The 19,093-nt window shown below is 39.1% G+C and overlaps 1 protein-coding gene across 1 annotated transcript; it reads left to right on the forward strand.

Annotated features, from left to right (window-relative positions):
* Window positions 1-3,818: 3,818 nt before the first annotated feature.
* On the forward strand, window positions 3,819-6,263 carry LOC109238476. The gene is made up of 4 exons (XM_019404946.1): window positions 3,819-4,154; window positions 4,623-5,255; window positions 5,304-5,478; window positions 5,656-6,263. The coding sequence occupies exons 1-4, from the start codon at window positions 3,819-3,821 to the stop codon at window positions 6,261-6,263; spliced, it is 1,752 nt and encodes a 583-aa protein (XP_019260491.1).
* Window positions 6,264-19,093: the final 12,830 nt, after the last annotated feature.

Consider the following 19,093-nt stretch of genomic DNA (forward strand, 5'->3'; position numbering starts at 1 on the left):
TACCCAATCCCTTTTCCCTTTTCAATTTCTCTAAACAAGCTAGAGTCCCACACCACAACATTCATTTCCCCTTTCAAAAAATACTCATAGCTTAGTCTTTTTAGTGGGTGATGAAAATCCAGTACAAACCCATGCATTTACCTTTTTCTTTAGAACTTTCTATATAAATTTTAAAAGACAAATATTCATATTATTGTACATGAGTTTCACTCCAAAATCCTCTTTCTATATTAGTATATTCTTTTTTGTGTATTTTGTATTTATGAACCCATGTGTTGTTGTGGTTATATATATTAAGTTTCCCAGATCTGATTTTTATGTGTATATGAAGACCCACTATTGTTGAGCTTGAAGCTCCTGAATTTGAAATTTATTTTGAAGATTTATTGCTTGATTCGATGTTGGTGCTATAAAATATTGCTTATAGTACCTTCAAGTAAGCTTCTCGGATCTTAATTTTTATGTGTATTTGAATATCTACCATTATTGGGCTTGAAGCTCTTGAATTTAAACTTTTTATTTTAAAAATTTCTTGTTTGATTCAAAGTGAGTGTTATTAAATATTGCTTATAGTACCTTTTGGAAGTCATACTGAAACTTGATCGCATTTGGAGCTGATTTGAGTTGATTGAGGTCGAAATTTTCTGTTGAAAATCTAAGAACATAGTTAACCAACAGTATACCGCTAAGGTATACAATATGTTGTAGGAGTATATAGCTATACTGCAATAGTATATTGTCATAGTATATAATATACTGCAATAGTATACTGTAATACTCAAAAAAGAACACAGTTACCTAATAGGATACCGCTATGGTATACAATATACTGTAGGAGTATATAACTATACTGCAATAGTATACTGTTATAAGTATACAATATATTGTAATGGTATACTGTAATAATATGCAGTATACTATAATAGTATGTTGTAATAGTATACAATATACCATAATAGTATACTTTGACTGCTATTTGTTGAATTATCTAGGTGCTACTGTGCAAAGCTAAAGGTATGGTTTTAGTAGCATTATATTTTTATAGTATACAATATAATATAACAGTAATAAATAAGTCATTTTTTAATTTATTTGAATTTTTCCAACTAGGTCCTTGCAAATATTTTCTTAAATGAATTTTTTATGGAGTTCCATAAAAATAATATTAATTGTATATGAACTAGTTATCGGAAGACATTAAATTATAATATGGAAAAAAATTAAAAAAAAGTTCAATGAAATTAGAAAAGGAACATGAAATTAAATAATAAACAAAAAAGAAAGAAAAATAAAATAAAAAAATAAAAAGAAACGAGTCAAATTGAGTATAAAACAAGATTATTGAATAAAGAAAATAAAGAATAATATGATTCTGGAAAAAATATGAGCAGAAAAAAAAGGAGAAAAAATAAAAGGAGAAAAGAAAGAAAAGAAAAAAAAAAAGCAGAGAAACAAAAAAGAAAATGAGAAAAAAAAAACAATTACCTACAAAAGCTACAATGGGTAGGAAGGCTAATTAGTTTGATGGGTAGAAAAACTAATGGGTAGGTATGGATAATTAGTTTAGTTTTTGTGGGTAAAGCTATAAACTCCCTTGATAAAAGGACACAAATAGATTAGAGGCTTTCGGTACTTGTGGGCCTATTGAAATCAGTTATACTAGGCTCAACACCAATTCAAATAAGCTAGTGCACTTCTTTTATAACTAATAAACGATTAAAATAGCTAAAATTGCTAGTTTATTTCTAGGCGCACTTCAACAAATCAATTGCCATGGTTATGTACATGTTCGCATGACATAGTTATGATCCATAAATTAAATGACAAAGTACGCAATTGTACAACTTGACAAATTAATTTTAATCATAATAATATGTCTTTAAACCATGTACACGTATGTGTGATATAATTTTTGATACGCGGACAGATAGGTACACATACGACTTGTTTCAAGATAATTTTCATAAGTCCATAAATCAAGCAATTAAAAGTGGTATAAAAGCGTAAATGCATAAAATTCCTTAAAACATAGAATATCCGGAATTAGATTACGCCAAGTATAAATTGTTAAGTGATCGTGCTAGAACTACGGGACTTGGGGGTGCTTTACACTTTCTCCCCGATCAACAGAATTCCTTACCCGATCTTCTGTGTTCGTGGACCATAATTTGGAGTCAAAACTTTCCTTGAATTAGGATTTTAAAATTGTTGACTTGGAATATCTAATTAATTTATTCCAAAACACGACACCTAAAATTAACAAAAATAATCCCTTTCCAAATAATATCACTTTGATTGAATAAACTACTTTTCCCATCCCCGAAAAAAAGGAGATGTGATATGTGATGTTTAGCTTAAAGTATATATATTTCTATGTATATTGCCTCTTATATTACTTTTGTTTCATGAATTTAGGATGTGAAATGTATTGATTTATATTAATTTGAGGTATTTTTATGTGTAGGAATGATCCGAGAGCAATCGGGGGCGATATGTGCGAAATGAGAGCCAAAACGGACGAAAATAGGAAAGTTGGGCAGTGCAGCGCCCAGCCCTACCTGTGGCACCAGAAACAGATTACTCAAGCAGGCAGCGCCGTGGAGGGCGCCTGGCGCTAGCCAGGGCCAGTGACGTGAAGTTTTTCCAATTTCGCCCGGAATACAGTTATTTCGGCCCTAGACCTACCCAACACGTATAAAAGCAAGACTAAACTTATGTGTGCGGGAGAGACGCCACTTTTGAGAGAGAATACATACGAGAAACATTCGAAAGCGAAGAGATCTCAGTTTTCTTCATTTTTTTCTAGTATTTTCAATTATTCAACACTTATGAAATTATTTGCTATTATCATGAGTGGCTAAAAATCCATTGTTCTGGGGTTGTGATTTAGCTATGAATATTGTTGTTTGACGTTGACTTAAACTTGATTAAAATTCACCAATATATGGTTGTTTCTTCAATTCTGTGATTAATTGCTTAATTGTCTGGCCAGCAGTTAGGTTCTATTGACTATCTATGCTATGCTTGGGAAAGCCATGTTTAGATTAGAGAAGAAGTGAAGAGAGCATGATCTAACTCTTAGGGGGGCGGATTTGTGGTTAGAATAGGAATATACCTAGTCACCGTGCTTAATTAAATATCGTAATCTTAATGCGTTCTTAATAGATTGATTCCATACGAATATAGGTGTTAATCTATTTTGAATAGGCGAGTAGTACTTCGGGAGAAGGCTATGAGAGCAATTATCGATTAATTAGCAACCATGAGTGAATTGTATGAAAGAGAGAGAGTTAACTAGAACACAATAAGATTGGTGAATCGATCACAACCCTAGAATATTTGTCCCTATTGAATACATAACAATCATTTTACTGCTTGATAATTTGGTTATTACTTATAATTATAATTTAGTATAATGACATTCTTGAACTTGATTTTAGCTTGACTAAATAGCAATCTTGGTGATTTTAGTGGGTAGGTGATACAAGTCTCTGTAGGTTCGACACTTGACTTAACATTTTATTACTTGTACGACTAGTATACTTGCGTGTGCGTTTGGAAGCAACAAGTTTTTGGCACCGTTGCCGGCGACTTGAATATTAACTACTTTCTAGTTTTTGCTTTAATTGTTTATTTTGTCAAGACCAATGTTACTTGTTTGTTGCTCGGATCTCAGGAACTTTGATTGAATGTGTAGGGTCAGAAGCCAGGACCGACTTCAAGGCTTTGACCCTGAACCTGAGAGAACATTTCACAGGAGGTTGAGGGAAGCAAGGGATACGAATAATATTCAGGCACTTGTTCAATTTCCTGGGAACATGGCAGAGGAGCATCAAATGGTTGTTCGGGAGGTAGCAATGCCTAGTATTGCCAATGTCACCTCTAGCATTGTGAAGCCCAGAGTCACTGGGCACTTTGAGCTGAAACAAAGCATGATCCAGCTACTTCATGTGAATAGGCAGTTTATAGGTCTTCCACACGAGGATCCACAACAGCATATCCTGAACTTCTTGGAGATTAGTGACACTTACATCACTAACGGAGTCACTCCAAACTATGTGAGGCTTACACTTTTTCCGTTCTCACTGTTGGGCGAAGCAAAGCGATGGCTGAAGGCAGAACCAGCTAATTCTATTACCTCATGGAATGATTTGGCAAGGAAATTTCTGGCAAGGTTCTTCCTTTCAGGCAAAACTGCAAAGATCCAAAGTGAGATAGTTGTCGTCTACTCAGCTTGGGAGAGGTTCAAGGGGCTAACCAGAGTCTGTCCTCATCACAATCAGACAAGAGAAGTATTAGCTCACACTTTCATAGAAGGTCTACATCCTGAAACAAAGATTGTGGTAGACGTTGCCGCTGGAGGTCAAGTGTTGGAGAAAAGCTTTGACGAGATATATGCATTATTGAACAAATTCTCCAAAAGCAATCCGGATTGGCAAGGAGAGATAGGCAGGCACACAGTGCATAAGTCTGCAGGGGTTCTTGAGTTAGATGTCGTCTCGGTATTATCAGCGCAAATTTCTACACGGACCAACCAAGTCAATCAGATGACCTTGATTATCAACAAGCAACAAGCACAGGTGGTATAACAGGTTCAAGTGTTTTTTGAAATATGTGGAGAGGGTCACACGAGTGACTTATGCCCCGCTAATCCAGAGTCTGTCTGCTTTGTGGGTAATGCAAATAGGGGCCAAACAAACCAATATGGGAACACTTACAATTCCAACCGGAGGAACCACCCAAACTTCTCTTGGAGTGGAAACCAAGGTACTCAGAATCAATACAGGCCTCAAGAACCTCAACAGCAATATAGACCACCTCAGGATGAACAACAAGCGAGTCCAACAAGTCACCTTGAAGACATGTTGAAAAAAGTGATGGCTGAACAGCAATCCCTCGCTCAGAAATTTATGGCTGAGCAGCAAGCCCAAGCCGCAACAATGAGAAATTTGGAGCACCAAATGGGACAGCTTGCTAGTGCTCAAAACACTAGACCGGTTGGAGCTCTTCCCAGTGACACTGAAGCTAATCCTAAGGCATCCCTTAATGTCGTGTCATTGAGGAATAGGAGACAATTAGAAGAAGTTCAGTCGAAAAAGAGAAAACAGGTGAATTTTGATGAGAGGCCAGACACTATAGAATCAACATCAGAAAAATCTAAGGAGTCAGAGAAGCCAGCTGGAGAGGCGGTGGTTGAGATACCCCCACCATTGGTTGCAAGGACACCACCTCCGTTCCCTAAAAGATTGCAGAATGTAAAGGATAATGCCGCATATAAAAAGTTTCTTGATATTTTGAAATAGGTGCAAATTAATATTCCGTTGGTTGACATCTTGCAAGAAGTGCCCAAATATTCAAAGTACATCAAGGACATAGTGAAAAATAAAAGGAGGCTGATCGAATTCGAAACTGTGGCACTCATTGAGGAGTGTAGTTCAAGAATTAAAGGCAACCTACCTCAGAAATTGAAGGATCTAGGTAGTTTCACTATCTAAATCTCGATTGGTAAACATGCAGTTGGGTGAGCTTTATGTGATCTTGGAGCGAGCATCAATTTGATGCCGCTATCTGTGTTCAGACAGTTGGGGTTGGGTGAGCCACGCCCAACAACAGTTATCTTATAGTTGGCTGATTTCTCCCTTGCTCATCCTGAAGGAGTGATTGAAAATGTGTTAGTTCAAGTGGTTTCTTTCATATTCCCTGCTGATTTCATTATCTTGGATTACGAGCCTGATCAGGAAGTCCCATTTATTTTAGGGCGTCCATTCTTAGCCATGGGTCGAGCTATTATCGATGTTTGCGAAGGAAAGATGACAATGAGAGTGGGTGATCGAGTGGAGGTATTCAATGTTTATAAAGCACTCAAGTTACCAGCCCACTATGAAGAGCTATCCATGATTTCTGTGGTGGAAAGTGATGCTACATCATTAGTGCCTTATATGAGCCCTGTAGATCCTCTTGAACGAGCTTTGATTGGGGATGAAGAAGATAGTAAAGATGAAATGACGGGAGAAATTGAGCAAGTACTTGATATGCCATGCAATTATGTCCATGGGTTTGGAAAATTTGAGGAGTTGGACAGACAGGTCACTTTGACCCCTCCAAAGCCATCTATTGAAGAAGCCCCAAAGCTAGAACTTAAGCCTCTACCAGCGCACCTGCGTTATGCTTATTTGGGGAACTCTGAGACATTTCTCGTGATTATTTCCTCCAGCTTGACTAACACTAAAAGAAAAATTGCTCAGAGTACTCCGCGAGCATAAAAAGGCTATTGGGTGGACTATTGCTGACATTAAGGGAATTAGCCCATCGTTTTGCATGCATAGAATCTTTTTGGAGGATGGACACCACCTCAGTGTGGAGCAGCAGAGAAGGTTAAATCCCATTATGAAAGAGGTTGTGAAAAAGGAAGTAATCAAATTGCTCGATGCAGGTATCATCTTTCCTATTTCTGACAGCAACTGGGTAAGCCCGGTTCAATGTGTGCCCAAAAAGGGGGGATGACTGTGATTGAGAATGAGAAAAATAAGCTAATTCCTACTCGAACTACCATGGGGTGGAGAGTCTGCATTGATTATAGAAGGCTCAACAAAGCAACTCGCAAGGACCACTTTCCACTTCCATTCATTGACCAAATGTGGACAGATTAGCCGGGCATGAATATTATTGCTTCCTTGATGGTTATTCGGGATACAATCAGATTGTCATATGCCCAGAGGACCAAGAGAAGACCACTTTTACTTGTCCTTATGGCACTTCTGCCTTCAAGCGAATGCCGTTTGGTCTTTGTAATGCACCAGCTACTTTCCAGAGATGCATGATGGCTATTTTCACTGATATGGTGGAAAATGTTGCAGAAGTCTTTATGGATGATTCTTCAGTCTTTGGGTCATCTTATGATGATTGTTTGAGGAATTTAAGCAAGGTGCTGGCCCGTTGTGAAGAAACAAATCTGGTACTGAATTGGGAAAAGCGTCATTTTATGGTACAAGAAGGCATCGTGTTGGGTCACAGAGTGTCTAGGAGCGGCATTGAAGTTGATAAGTCAAAGGTGGAGGCGGTTGAAAAATCACCTCCACCTATTTCAGTGAATGGTGTCTGGAGTTTCTTAGGACACGCGGGATTCTATCGGCACTTTATTAAAGATTTTTCTAAAATTGCTACTCCTTTGTGCAGGTTGCTTGAAAAAGATGTAACTTTCAACTTTGATGACGCCTGCCTCAAGGCATTTGAAGAACTCAAAAAGAAGTTGGTGTCTGCTCCCATTATTGTGGCACCAGATTGGTCCTTACCCTTTGAACTTATGTGTGATGCGAGTGACCATGCTATTGCGGCAGTGCTAGGCCAAAGGAAGGATAAGGTATTTTATTCCATCTACTATGCGAGTAAGACTCTTGATGATGCACAACTGAATTACACCACCACTGAAAAGGAGTTATTAGCTGTTATGTGGGCCTTTGAAAAATTTTGGGCATACTTGGTGGGAACAAAAGTCATAGTCCATACCGATCATGCAGCAATTAGGTATCTGTTTTCAAAAAAGGAATCTAAGGCTAGATTAATGCGCTGGGTTTTGTTGCTGCATGAATTTGATGTAGAATTACGAGATCGAAAGGGGATAGAGAACCAAGTAGCAGACCATCTATCAAGGCAGGAAAATCACGACCACGTGGAGGAGGGTGGTCAAATTAAAGAAATCTTTCTTGATGAGCAACTTTTTACTATCACCCAAGATCCTCCCCCATAGTATGCAGATTATGTGAATTATCTTGTGAGTGGGGTACTTCCTCCTGAAATTGAATCTGAAGCCAGAAAGAGGTTTCTACATGATGTGAACTTCTACTATTGGGGTGAGCCATATTTTTACAAGCAATGTGCTAATTAGTTGATGAGGAGATGCATTCCGGAAAAGAAGGTAGAGTTAGTGTTGTTTGATTGTCATGCATCACCTTATGGGAGCCATCATGGAGGAGATAGAACAGCTGCAAAGGTATTGCAATCCGGTTTTTTTTGGCCAAATTTATTCAAGGACGCCCATGCATTTGTTAAGAAGTGTGACCAATGTTAGAGAACAGGAACAATCACAATGAGGCATGAGATGCCTTTGAATAACATCCTGGAAGTTGAGATTTTTAATGTGTGTGGGATAGATTTTATGGGACCTTTCCCATCATCTAGAGGAAACAAATACATTTTGCTCGCAGTTGACTACGTGTCGAAATGGGTGGAGGAAATTGCCTTGCCAACAAATGATGCCATGGTGGTAGCTGCGTCTGTGAAAAAGAACATATTTTCGAGGTTTGGGACTCCACGTGCCTTAATTAGTGATGAGGGAACTCATCTTTGCAATCGGTTGTTGAATAACCTGCTAGCTAAATATGGAGTTCGCCACAGAGTTGCTACAGCATATCATCCTCAAATAAGTGGGCAAGCTGAGGTGTCAAATAGGGAAATAAAGCAAATATTAGAGAAGACGGTGAGTGTGAATAGGAAGGATTGGGCTGCAAAGTTAGATGTTGCCTATGGGCATATAGAACTGCATATAAAACGCCAATTGGGGCGTCCCCTTATAAGCTTGTTTATAGGAAGGCATGTCACTTGCCTGTTGAACTTGAACACAAAGCATATTGGGCCATTAAGAAGCTGAACATGGACCTTGAAGCTGCGGGCGAGAAAAGACTTTTGTAATTGAATGAATTAGATGAGTTCAGGATGCACTATTATGAAAATGCTAAGCTTTATAAAGAAAAGACAAAAGGATGGCATGACAAGCACATCAAGCCGCGTCACTTAGAGCCAATCCAACAGGTATTATTATTCAATTCTAGGCTAAGGCTATTTCCTGGGAAGCTAAAATCGAGATGGTCAGGCCCATTTGAGGTAGTGAGAGTCACTCCTTATGGTGCAATTGAGTTGCGAGCTTTAAATGGTGAAAGAAAATTCTTGGTGAATGGACATAGAGTCAAGCACTATTGGGGGGGAATAATTAATCATGAGAAGACCAAGGTTTTACTCGCTGATAGTAAGCGAGACTCTGCGTCGTGCCGCGACGTTAAATCAGGCGCTTGTTGGGAGGCAACCCAATTTTTATTGCTTTCCTAGTTTAACTTCTTAATTCTTAGTTAGAGTAGATAGAGTTTGCATTTTCTTTGTAGGTATAGAAAAATTAGATACAATGGTGTAGGTCGTGTAAACTGAGTATATTAAAGGGTCAAGGGATCGGGATGACGAAAAGAACAACAAAAATCCTCAAAAACAGCACCAAGGCCAGCGCCCAGCGCTACCTGGGGTGCTGAAAATAGAAAGATTCAAATCCCCCAGCGCCAGGCATAGCGCTGAGCGCTGGGCTGGGGGTCCAAGTAATTTTTTTATTTCTTTTTATTTTTTGCTCTCTTATTTATTTAATGACCCATGCCCATTTAACCTAACCCAAATATCCATTTATACTAACATTCTAATACCCATACCCATCCCCAACCCAACTTAACCCATAACCCAAAGTCCAAAATCAACACAAAAACAAAAAAAACTCAAAACGCTGCTCCCTCTCAACGCTGCTTCTACCGCGCCCTCTTCTTCTTCCTCACAAAAAAATTTCTTAAAGTTTTCTCTTGATCTCCTTCTCAACTCTACAGGTATGTTTTTTCTTCTTCTTCTTCTTCTTTGTATGTTTAATAGTTAGATAACAATGTACATCCCATTCCCCAAGATCCCTAATCCCCAAAAATTTTCCCCTATGTAGTTCTTAAGAAATTTTTATGGTGGGTGGCTTGAGTTGGTCGAAATTGTGTGGTTATTGTGTATACGGAGTAGTAAACTAGAAGTTCCTCTACTTCGTTGAAATTTGGGAGGGCTACCATAGTCTACCATTGTTGAATTAGAATCACACACTTTATGCCCACAAGGTGTTTGTTAAAATGCTTGAATGAAGATTTTGGTGTACCGATGAAGTCTGAGTAACCTAGTATATTTGTGTATTAATTTGGGCGAAGTGTGGGGTGTGTAGGGATGCTTTTACATGCTAGGGAGTTTGGCTTTGATGCAAAACATGTTCCTACACCATCTATCTTGTATAATGTATGTTGTAGAATCTTGTAAATTTAACTAATTTATTATAGTCTAGTAGTTGTGGAAAGGTGAGTACCATATGCCTCTTGCTTACCTTAATGTGAATTCACGAAGTCATGATCAATTACTTATGCGTGTGGCATTGATTAGTGCCTCTTTACTATAGTGTGGCATGGGGAAGTCTTGAGTACCCATAGCTTTGGAGTGCAACACTTGTACATGTTCGATCAAAAACAAAAAAAATTGTGAAGTATTGTACATTGTGCCTTCGGTTTTAAGTGTGGGGTCATTTCGTGACTTGCATGACAACCTTAGGCATATTTCTTGACAAGTCTATGCTTATTTGTGTTGCAGTATATTATGGCTCGTGATGGTTCTAGCAAAGGCAAGGGCATTGGAAAGTCCTCCACCACTACCCCCCCCCCCCGGCTAAAAAGCAAAAGCAGGGGGAAGGCTCTTCGCGGCCAACCAAAGGGAAACAGGTTGCGGAGACATCACAACAGTCTCCATTACCCTCAAGGCCTCGGTTGAAACTAGTATCAGATGCAGCTATTGCATGGCACAGGGATTTCGTGCCATATGGGCGGTATGTCTGCGAGATGGGGATCAATACCAAAGCTTTGGAACGAAACTTCCCAGATATCCTCGGCCGATTACGAGCATTAAAATTGGACAAACTCCTAGAATGCCCTGGACATACAAATTTGAGCATGGTTAGGGAATTATATGCTAATTGGGATTACAACTTGTCTAGGTCACATGTACGTGGCATGAATATGCCATTGGATAGGAGGGCGTGATGTAATTTTTTAGGGGTACAGAATGTTGACCCGAGGTGGCTCCAAATATTTGTCACAAGCCCAGAATACACCTTGATACATCACACTCTTTGTGGCGTGGATTCCAATGCTAAGTGGACTAAGAAGCACGACGATGTTCACCTTTTGATGGTTCATTCTGATTTTAACAAGACTGCCAAAGTGTGGCAGAATTTGGTGCAAGCCAGACTCATGCTAGTGGAGCACAGCAGCGACTGCTCTCGAGCTAGAGTGTGTCATATTCTTCTTGATGACTGGAAAACCCATTAATGTGGGTGAAATTATGCTCGGTGAGATGGCCCGCATGAGATTTGGGTGGAAAATTAAGAGGTTCTTCTTTGGCAACCTACTCACCCAATATATGCTCTCCCGGGAGTCGTCGGAGTATCCAGGACATGACGAGGTGGTGGAGGCTCCGTCAGGGCTTTTGGACATCACATCTCTATTGGAGACATCGTCAAAACCCACTCTCGCAGCACGGATTGAACGAGGCGAGAACTTCAATAGGTACCTCTATAATTATTTGAATTTACTCATGAGCAGGGCTGGTATTTCAGATGAGGAGCGTATGCATTTACGCAATGACTTGTCAAGTTCGTCCAAGAAGATGTTGGGGAATGCACCTGGCAGCCCCGTTCACTCATCGGAGGACGTCAACACTGCCAAGGGCACAGACTCAGAGGACGAGGTTGGTGATGAGGTTACGGGGCCCGCGGTTTTGGTGCCTCTAGGAACGGATGATGATGTGCCCAGAGCTACTGATGGAGGGCATGCTGAGAAGGAGGACTCCGACTGACCGGGAGTTTTCTTTTCACCCTACTCTGTTTTACATTTTTATATGCATCGAGGGCTAGGCATAGTTTAAGTGTGGGGTGGGAGGAATACTACCTGTGTTGTAGCTGTATATCATGTATCAACTTGTTTTAATTTGTTTCTTTTAGTAGTTTTAATGTATTTCTTTTATTGTTTCTTCTATTATTATCATTGTGTAGTCTAGTTTGTTTTAGTTTTAGTCTAGTTTTAGTTTAGATGCTTTAACCAAAAGAAAAAAAAAGTAGAGAAATACAGAAAAGAAAAAAAAAGTTGAAAAAGCTCGGACTTTTCCCGACGATGGATCTTTTGGACAATTTTCTTGAGGGATAAAGCCCGATTAAAAATACTGAAAAGATTTTATGTTTGTTTCTAGGATAGCTAGGTAGTATCCCTTGGTTTCTCTTTGGGCCTTGGTTCTTTTCCAAGGGTGTAGCTCGAACCGGGTACCTTTATTTTTTTTTAGGAGTAGTTTAGGAAGAAACTGAGTCGCTCTCAGATACTCATTGACATGGTTGATGTTGGCATATTAGGCTATGACATATATTCTATCTTCTCGCGTATTTGGTTGAATTGTGACGTCTAAGTAAAGTAAATAGCTTATTTTGTGACGTCTTTTCTCAGTTGTTTGACTTGTATGCCACATAGTACAATATCGCTTAATATTTCTCAATTATGTGTGCTTGCTTGACTTGATAGTTGAACAGAACCGTCTTGATTGAGTCATGTGCAACGTGTGTGAAAGGATTTGTGATTTTCTGTACTATCCTGTGTAGTCTAGAACTTGCCCCGTGTGTTAATCAAAGCGATATTGTAAGTTGTGCTAATCTAGGAGATGACGTAGGCATTTTCTTGCTTGGTCATGGATGTGCTTTTCACATAAAAATAAAATTTTCCGTTGCTAGCCCCTTTGAGCCTATAGACCTTTCCTTTGGCACCCATAAACAAGCCATACCCCTATTTTGTTCTTAATTTGATATTGATTGAACCTTTACCTCTTAAGGCACTTAGTCGCTAAAAGAAGTAAGGTGAGATATTGGGGAGTAGTTCTTTGAGTGGAACTATGGTAGCGCCCGTTGGTGCACTAAAAGTTGAAATCAAAAGTCATTAGCCGATGAACTTTAATGTATAGAGTGTGTGAAAAAGAAAAAAAAGAGTGAACGAGAGAAAAAGTGCAAGAAAAGAAAAATTGATAGTAAAGTATGTAGAAAAAAAAAATACACACCTCCAATTCTTAATAATTTGTGCTACCAGAAGTATAGAAGTGCTTAATGAAAGTAAGGGCTATGTTGTATATGGTTTGTGGCAAGTGAATTGGTTGAGAAGAATATGTGCTTGAATTGTGAATGTAGTGTATTAAAGTGCTTAGGAGCGTTTGTCACTATTTCTAAATGTATCATACTCGTCCCTTAGCCTACATTACAACTTTAAAGTCCTAATTGATCCTAGATTTGGCTAGCTTAAATTAGTAGAGATATACACTACGGGCAAGCTTATGGTACGACCACGGGATGCATATGAATTCTTTCTGAGAGTGAACGAATTTTGTTCGATTGTGTAATGTCCTTAATCTATATTCAAAAGCATATTTGAATGTGTGGACTAATCTATATTCACTCTTTTGTTTGTTGGTGAGTGAACATGATCTCATGAATGATTGGTAATGTTGTAAACTTTCTTGTTGGGTGAGTGCGTGAATTGAGGGTGCTTAGTGGTTACAAGTCAGCTTTTGAGGTTGGGTGTTGACAAATAGGTTGTTGGAATTGATTGAATTGAAAGGTTGTACTTAGGCATGCTTAAACGGGAAGAATATGAAATTTTGTATGTTCATGCTTGTGTGCCGGTATTGATCATAGTCAAGGGTATAGTGTGTGGTTAAAAGTTAAATTGCTCCTCTATAATTGAGACTTGTACGTTGTTGCGGGTATATTTCTTAGTCACATTGCTCGAGGAAGAGCAAGAGTCTAAGTGTGGGGTGTTGATGTTTAGCTTAAAGTATATATATTTGTATGTATATTGCCTCATATTTTACTTTTGTTTCGTGAATTTAGGATGTGAAATGTATTGATTTGTATTAATTTGAGGTGTTTTTATGTGTAGGAATGATCCGGGAGCAATCGGGGGCGATATGTGCGAAATTAGAGCCAAAACGGACGAAAACAGGGAAGTTGGGCAGTGCAGCGCCCAGCCCTACCTGTGGCGCCAGAAACAGAATATTCAAGAAGGCAACGCCGTGGAGGGCGCCTGGCGCTAGCCAGGGCGCCAGTGACGTGAAGTTTTTCCAATTTCGCCCGAGACACGGTTATTTCGGCCCAAGACCAACCCAACACATATAAAAGCAAGACTAAACTTATTTGTCATGGAGAGACACCACTTTTGAGGGAGAATACACACGAGAAACATTCGGAAATGAAGAGACTCAATTTTCTTCATCTTTTTCTAGTATTTTCAATTATTCAACACTTATGAAATTGTTTGCTATTGTCATGAGTGGCTAAAAACCCGTTGTTCTGGGGTTGTGATTTAGCTATGAATATTGTTGTTTGACGTTGACTTAAACTTGATTACAATTCACTAATATATGGTTGTTTCTTCAATTTTGTGATTAATTGCTTAATTGTCTGGCCAGCAGTTAGGTTCTATTGACTATCTATGCTATTCTTGGGAAAGCCATGTTTAGATTAGAGACGAAGTGAAGAGAGCATGATCTTAACTCTTGGGGGGGGGGGGGCGGATTTGTGGTTAGGATAGGAATATACCTAGTCACCGTGCTTAATTAAATATCATAATCTTAATGCGTTCTTAATAGATTTATTCCATAGGATATAGGCGTTAATCTATTTTGAATAGGCGAGTAGTACTTCGGGAGAAGGCTGTGAGAGCAATTATCGATTAATTAGCAACCATGAGTGAATTGTATGAGAGGCAGAGTTAACTAGAACACAATAAAATTGGTGAATCGATCACAACCCTGGAATATTTGTCCCTATTGAATACATAACAATCATTTTACTGCTTGATAATTTGGTTATTACTTAGAATTATAATTTAGTATAACACATTCTTGAACTTGATTTTAGCTCGACTAAATAGCAATCTTGGTGATTTTAGTGGGTAGGTGATACAAGTCTCTGTGGGTTTGACACTTGACTTATCATTTTATTACTTGTACGACCACATATACTTGCGTGTGCGTTTGGAAGCAACAATATGACTAAGTTGAATTAGAAGGCACTTAGTTCAGATGGTCTTATGAGTGCAATGAGAACTTCAAAAGCTCAAAACTGCTTTAACAACAGCCTCAATTGGTGTTTCCCACAGGTTTAGGGTCATCCATAGTGTATTTTAATGCTTCGCGCATTGGCCTTGAGGGTATGTAGAGAGCATGCGTTATTGATTTTGGAGGCCATTGGGATCAGTTTCTACCATCGGCGGAGTTTTTTTACAATAACAGTTACCAACATAATTTTTAGATGATTCCGTATGAGGCCTTATATGGTAGACAATGTTGCTCTCAGGTTGGATGGTTTGAACTAGTGAGGCTAGGTTGTTGAGTACAGATTTGGTTCATGATGCCTTAGAGAAGGTGAAATTGATTCAGGAGCGGCTTGTCACGGCACAGTCCTGACAGAAGAGCAGCGGATAGGAGCGTCCACAATGTGACTTTCATGGAGGGTGAAAAGGTTCTTATGAGAATTTCTCCTATAAAGGGCTTGATAAGATTTGGAAAGAAAGGCAAGTTGAGCCCGAGGTTTATTGGTACATTTGAAGTGATGGAGAGAGTTGGTGAGATTGCATATAGACTTTCTCTGGCTCCTAGTCTTTCGGGAGGTCATCCAATATTTCTTGTTTCTGTGCTTCAGAAATATCACGGGGATGCATATTTTGGACTTAAGCACGGTGCAATTAGATGAGAATCTGGCTTATGAAGAGGAACCTGTGGACATTTTTGGATAGACATGTTCGGAAATTAAGGTCTAAAGAGACCGCCTCGGTGAAAGTGCTTTGGAGAGGCCAACGAAGCAAGGAGGATACTTAGGAGACTGAATCAGATATGCAGAGTTGATATCCACATCTTTTCAGCAGTTCAGATATGTGTCTAAACCCGTTCGAGGACGAACGTTTGTTTAAGAGGTGGAGAATGTATGACCCAAATGTTCCTTTTGAGTATTAGAACTTGTTCATCTATTTGATGCTTTTTGTATGTGTATTTCATTTTTAATTAAGTTCGGGGATGGGTGGTTTGGTTTTCATGGGGTTTGTAAGTGATTTGAAATGCTTGGTGTCATTTTGGAAGCCTTAAGTTGTAACAGTTGACCAAAGTTTGACTTTTTAGTTGGCAACCCTGGATGGTGGTTGATATCTCCAATAGGTTTGTATAGTAATTTTGGACTTAGGCGTATGATCATATTTGAATTTGGAGGTTCCTAGAAGAGTTGGACTATATGTTGAAAGTTAGCAATTTGAAGAATCGTAGAGTTCATAAGTTTGACCGATAATTGACTTTGGATTTGTCATACTCTAATTATGGTTCCAAAACTTGGGATAGGTTCTTGTTGTTGTATGGACCTTGTATGCAAAGTTTGGTTGAGATCCAAAGTGGTTAGGCATGAATCAGATGCTTGGTTGGAAATTTAGAAGTTCTTGAACTTAAGAGAAGTTTAACTTGTGGTTTGATCATTGATTCTTAGATGTAATAATTTTGTATATTTTTGAATGCATTGGATATGTGCGGGTAGTGTTGATGTACTTGTTGGATGATTGGACGGGGTCTCGGGTGGTTCGGGTGAATTTCGGACCACCCGGAGCATGTTTGGAGTTGCAGAATTTTGCTCGTGTCATTTTTTCATCACAATTGCAGAGCAAGTCTCCGATCATGGAGAGTAATTTGGAGCTGGGGGCAGTTGTCCTTCGCGTTTGCGTAAGGGGTACTACGTTCGCGAAGAAGGAGTTGGGAGCTGGGAGGAAGCCTTCGTGTTCGCGTTAGGCTGGTCACGTTCGTAGAGCGTCTGGCAGGTACACCTTTGCATTTGCATGGGCTATTATCGCGTTCGCGATATGGGCGGAGATGGAAACCTTCAAATTTGGGAAGGACTGAACTCGATCGGAGAGGATTATTTTGGGCTGAGGCAATGTTATGTTTCACGTACGCAGTACATTTAAGTGAGAATTTTGGGATTTCATCTTATTCTCCCATATTTTGAATCCTACACTTGGAGAGGGACGATTTTTCAAGGAGCTTTTTATACTGTCACGACCCAAACCACTAACTGGTCATGATGGCGCCTAACACACTTGTTAGGCAAGCCAAATATAACAATAACGGATCATAATAACAGAAATAGTAAAAATAGTACAAGTCTAACACCAATAACATAAATAACTGCATCGAAATACAATAACCCCCCAGAACTGGTAAATACAATGTCATGAGCTCTAAATAGAAGTACAAGTCTGGATACAAATAGCAATACTGTCTGAATGAAAATAACATTGCTACAGGAAAAGAGACGCCAAGACTGCGGTCGAGATGCAACTCTACCTCGTCTCTCCAAAGCTAAACTCAAAAACAAGCCTCAACTACTGGTGACTCAATCCAATACTGGATCTGCACAATTAAATGCGGAATGTTGTATAAGTACATCCGACCCCATTGACTAAATAAGTATCATAACTAACCTCAATGAGGTAATAGAAGCAAGACTTATTACCTCGTTATTTATCTGTATAGTTCATAAATCTAACAAGTACAAAACAATAATATGATCAAGTTAGGAACAACAGATAAAATTATCTTGGTGCACACAATAACTTAGCTTACTCTGATCAGTAAACAATCTAGCATATAAAGAAGATATGCATATAGAACTTAAACAGCCAAAGAAATTGCAAGTAAAGAAGAAATGCAATAACCAAATCAAACACTAGCTAGTCTTTCCTCATACTGCGTGTAGACCATCAAGAGATAAACATGAGAGGGTGTCCCAAGGGGGATGGATCCTTATCCACACACTGCACGGACAACTTACATATTGCACAGACAGCTCACGTGCCAATAATAATAATAATATCTCGGATTCGCACGGATAACTCACGTACCAATAGTAACAATATCTCATATCTGCACTAACAACTCACGTGCTGCACGGACAACTCACATGACAATAGTAACAATATTTCATATCTGTACGGACAACTCACGTGCTATCATATTTCAATCGCACAGACAACTAACGTGTCAATAATCACAACTGTACGAACAAATCACGTGCTACTGGTCCAATCCATACACACAGAAGGAAGATATACAAGATTACATGTACATGATCAATGAATATCAATCATACTCTAGGAGTGGTATAACTGACATGCTAAAGTATATACATGTGCAAAGCGTGCTATCATAGCTCAAATCAGGCAATTTCATCACGAAAGTAGCAATTATCAGGTTCAATTAGGTTTTAACCTCTATGTAACCTAAAACATAGTTTAAATAACTCACAGAACGGGTACAAATAAAGAAACATCACAGCATGAAGCTTAGCAATCAATTCAAGGCATATTATAGCCTAAGCGCTACCCTGAACATGAATAATAACTCGGTGCATGCACATGGGCCAAACCCCACACATGTGCGCCACCTATAGCATGTAGCTATCACAAATAACTCAGGCAACAGTGCCTCAACAAAGTTTAGGTAAGATACTTACCTCAAGTAAGCTAAAGCAGTACTCTAAGAAGCACTTCTCGGATGAATCAACCTCCAGATGGCTTGAATCTAACCAAAATAACTCAATATCATCAATAAAATCCTTAGGAAACAATTCCAAAAAATAAAGCTAAGATCTTGAATCATGCAAAGTCAACCCAAAAAGTCAACCTCGGACCTGCATCTGGAACCCGATAAAACTCACAAATCCTGAACACCCATTTCGATACGAGTCCAAATATATGTGTTTCATCCAATTCCAACCTCAAACCGACCCACAAATTATTTGTTTTTACTCTCCAAAATTATAGTCCAAAGCCCCCCAAATCCCACCTTTAATTCACATAAATTGGGTGTAATGATCTATGGCTAAACACTATCTAACACCAAAATCAAGTAAGGATCACTTACCACTTCAATTGTGATAAAAATTCCTCCAAAAATAGCCCCTAGCCGAGCTCCACAACTCCAAAAAATGAGAAAATTACCAAACCGTTCGAATTAATATTCTGCTCCGCTAATCCACATTTGCAGACACTTTTTCACATTTGCGGCTCTACTTCTGCGGAGAAAACTTCCGCACTTGCGATCCCACTTAAGAGCCCGACCAACCGCATCTGTGGTTACCTCACCACTCGCTCCTGCGCACACGCTTCTGAGGTCTCCTCATCGCAAATGCGGCCACGCC

Source organism: Nicotiana attenuata, unplaced genomic scaffold, assembly GCF_001879085.1.
Source record: "Nicotiana attenuata strain UT unplaced genomic scaffold, NIATTr2, whole genome shotgun sequence".
In the NCBI taxonomy this organism is placed as follows: domain Eukaryota; kingdom Viridiplantae; phylum Streptophyta; class Magnoliopsida; order Solanales; family Solanaceae; genus Nicotiana; species Nicotiana attenuata.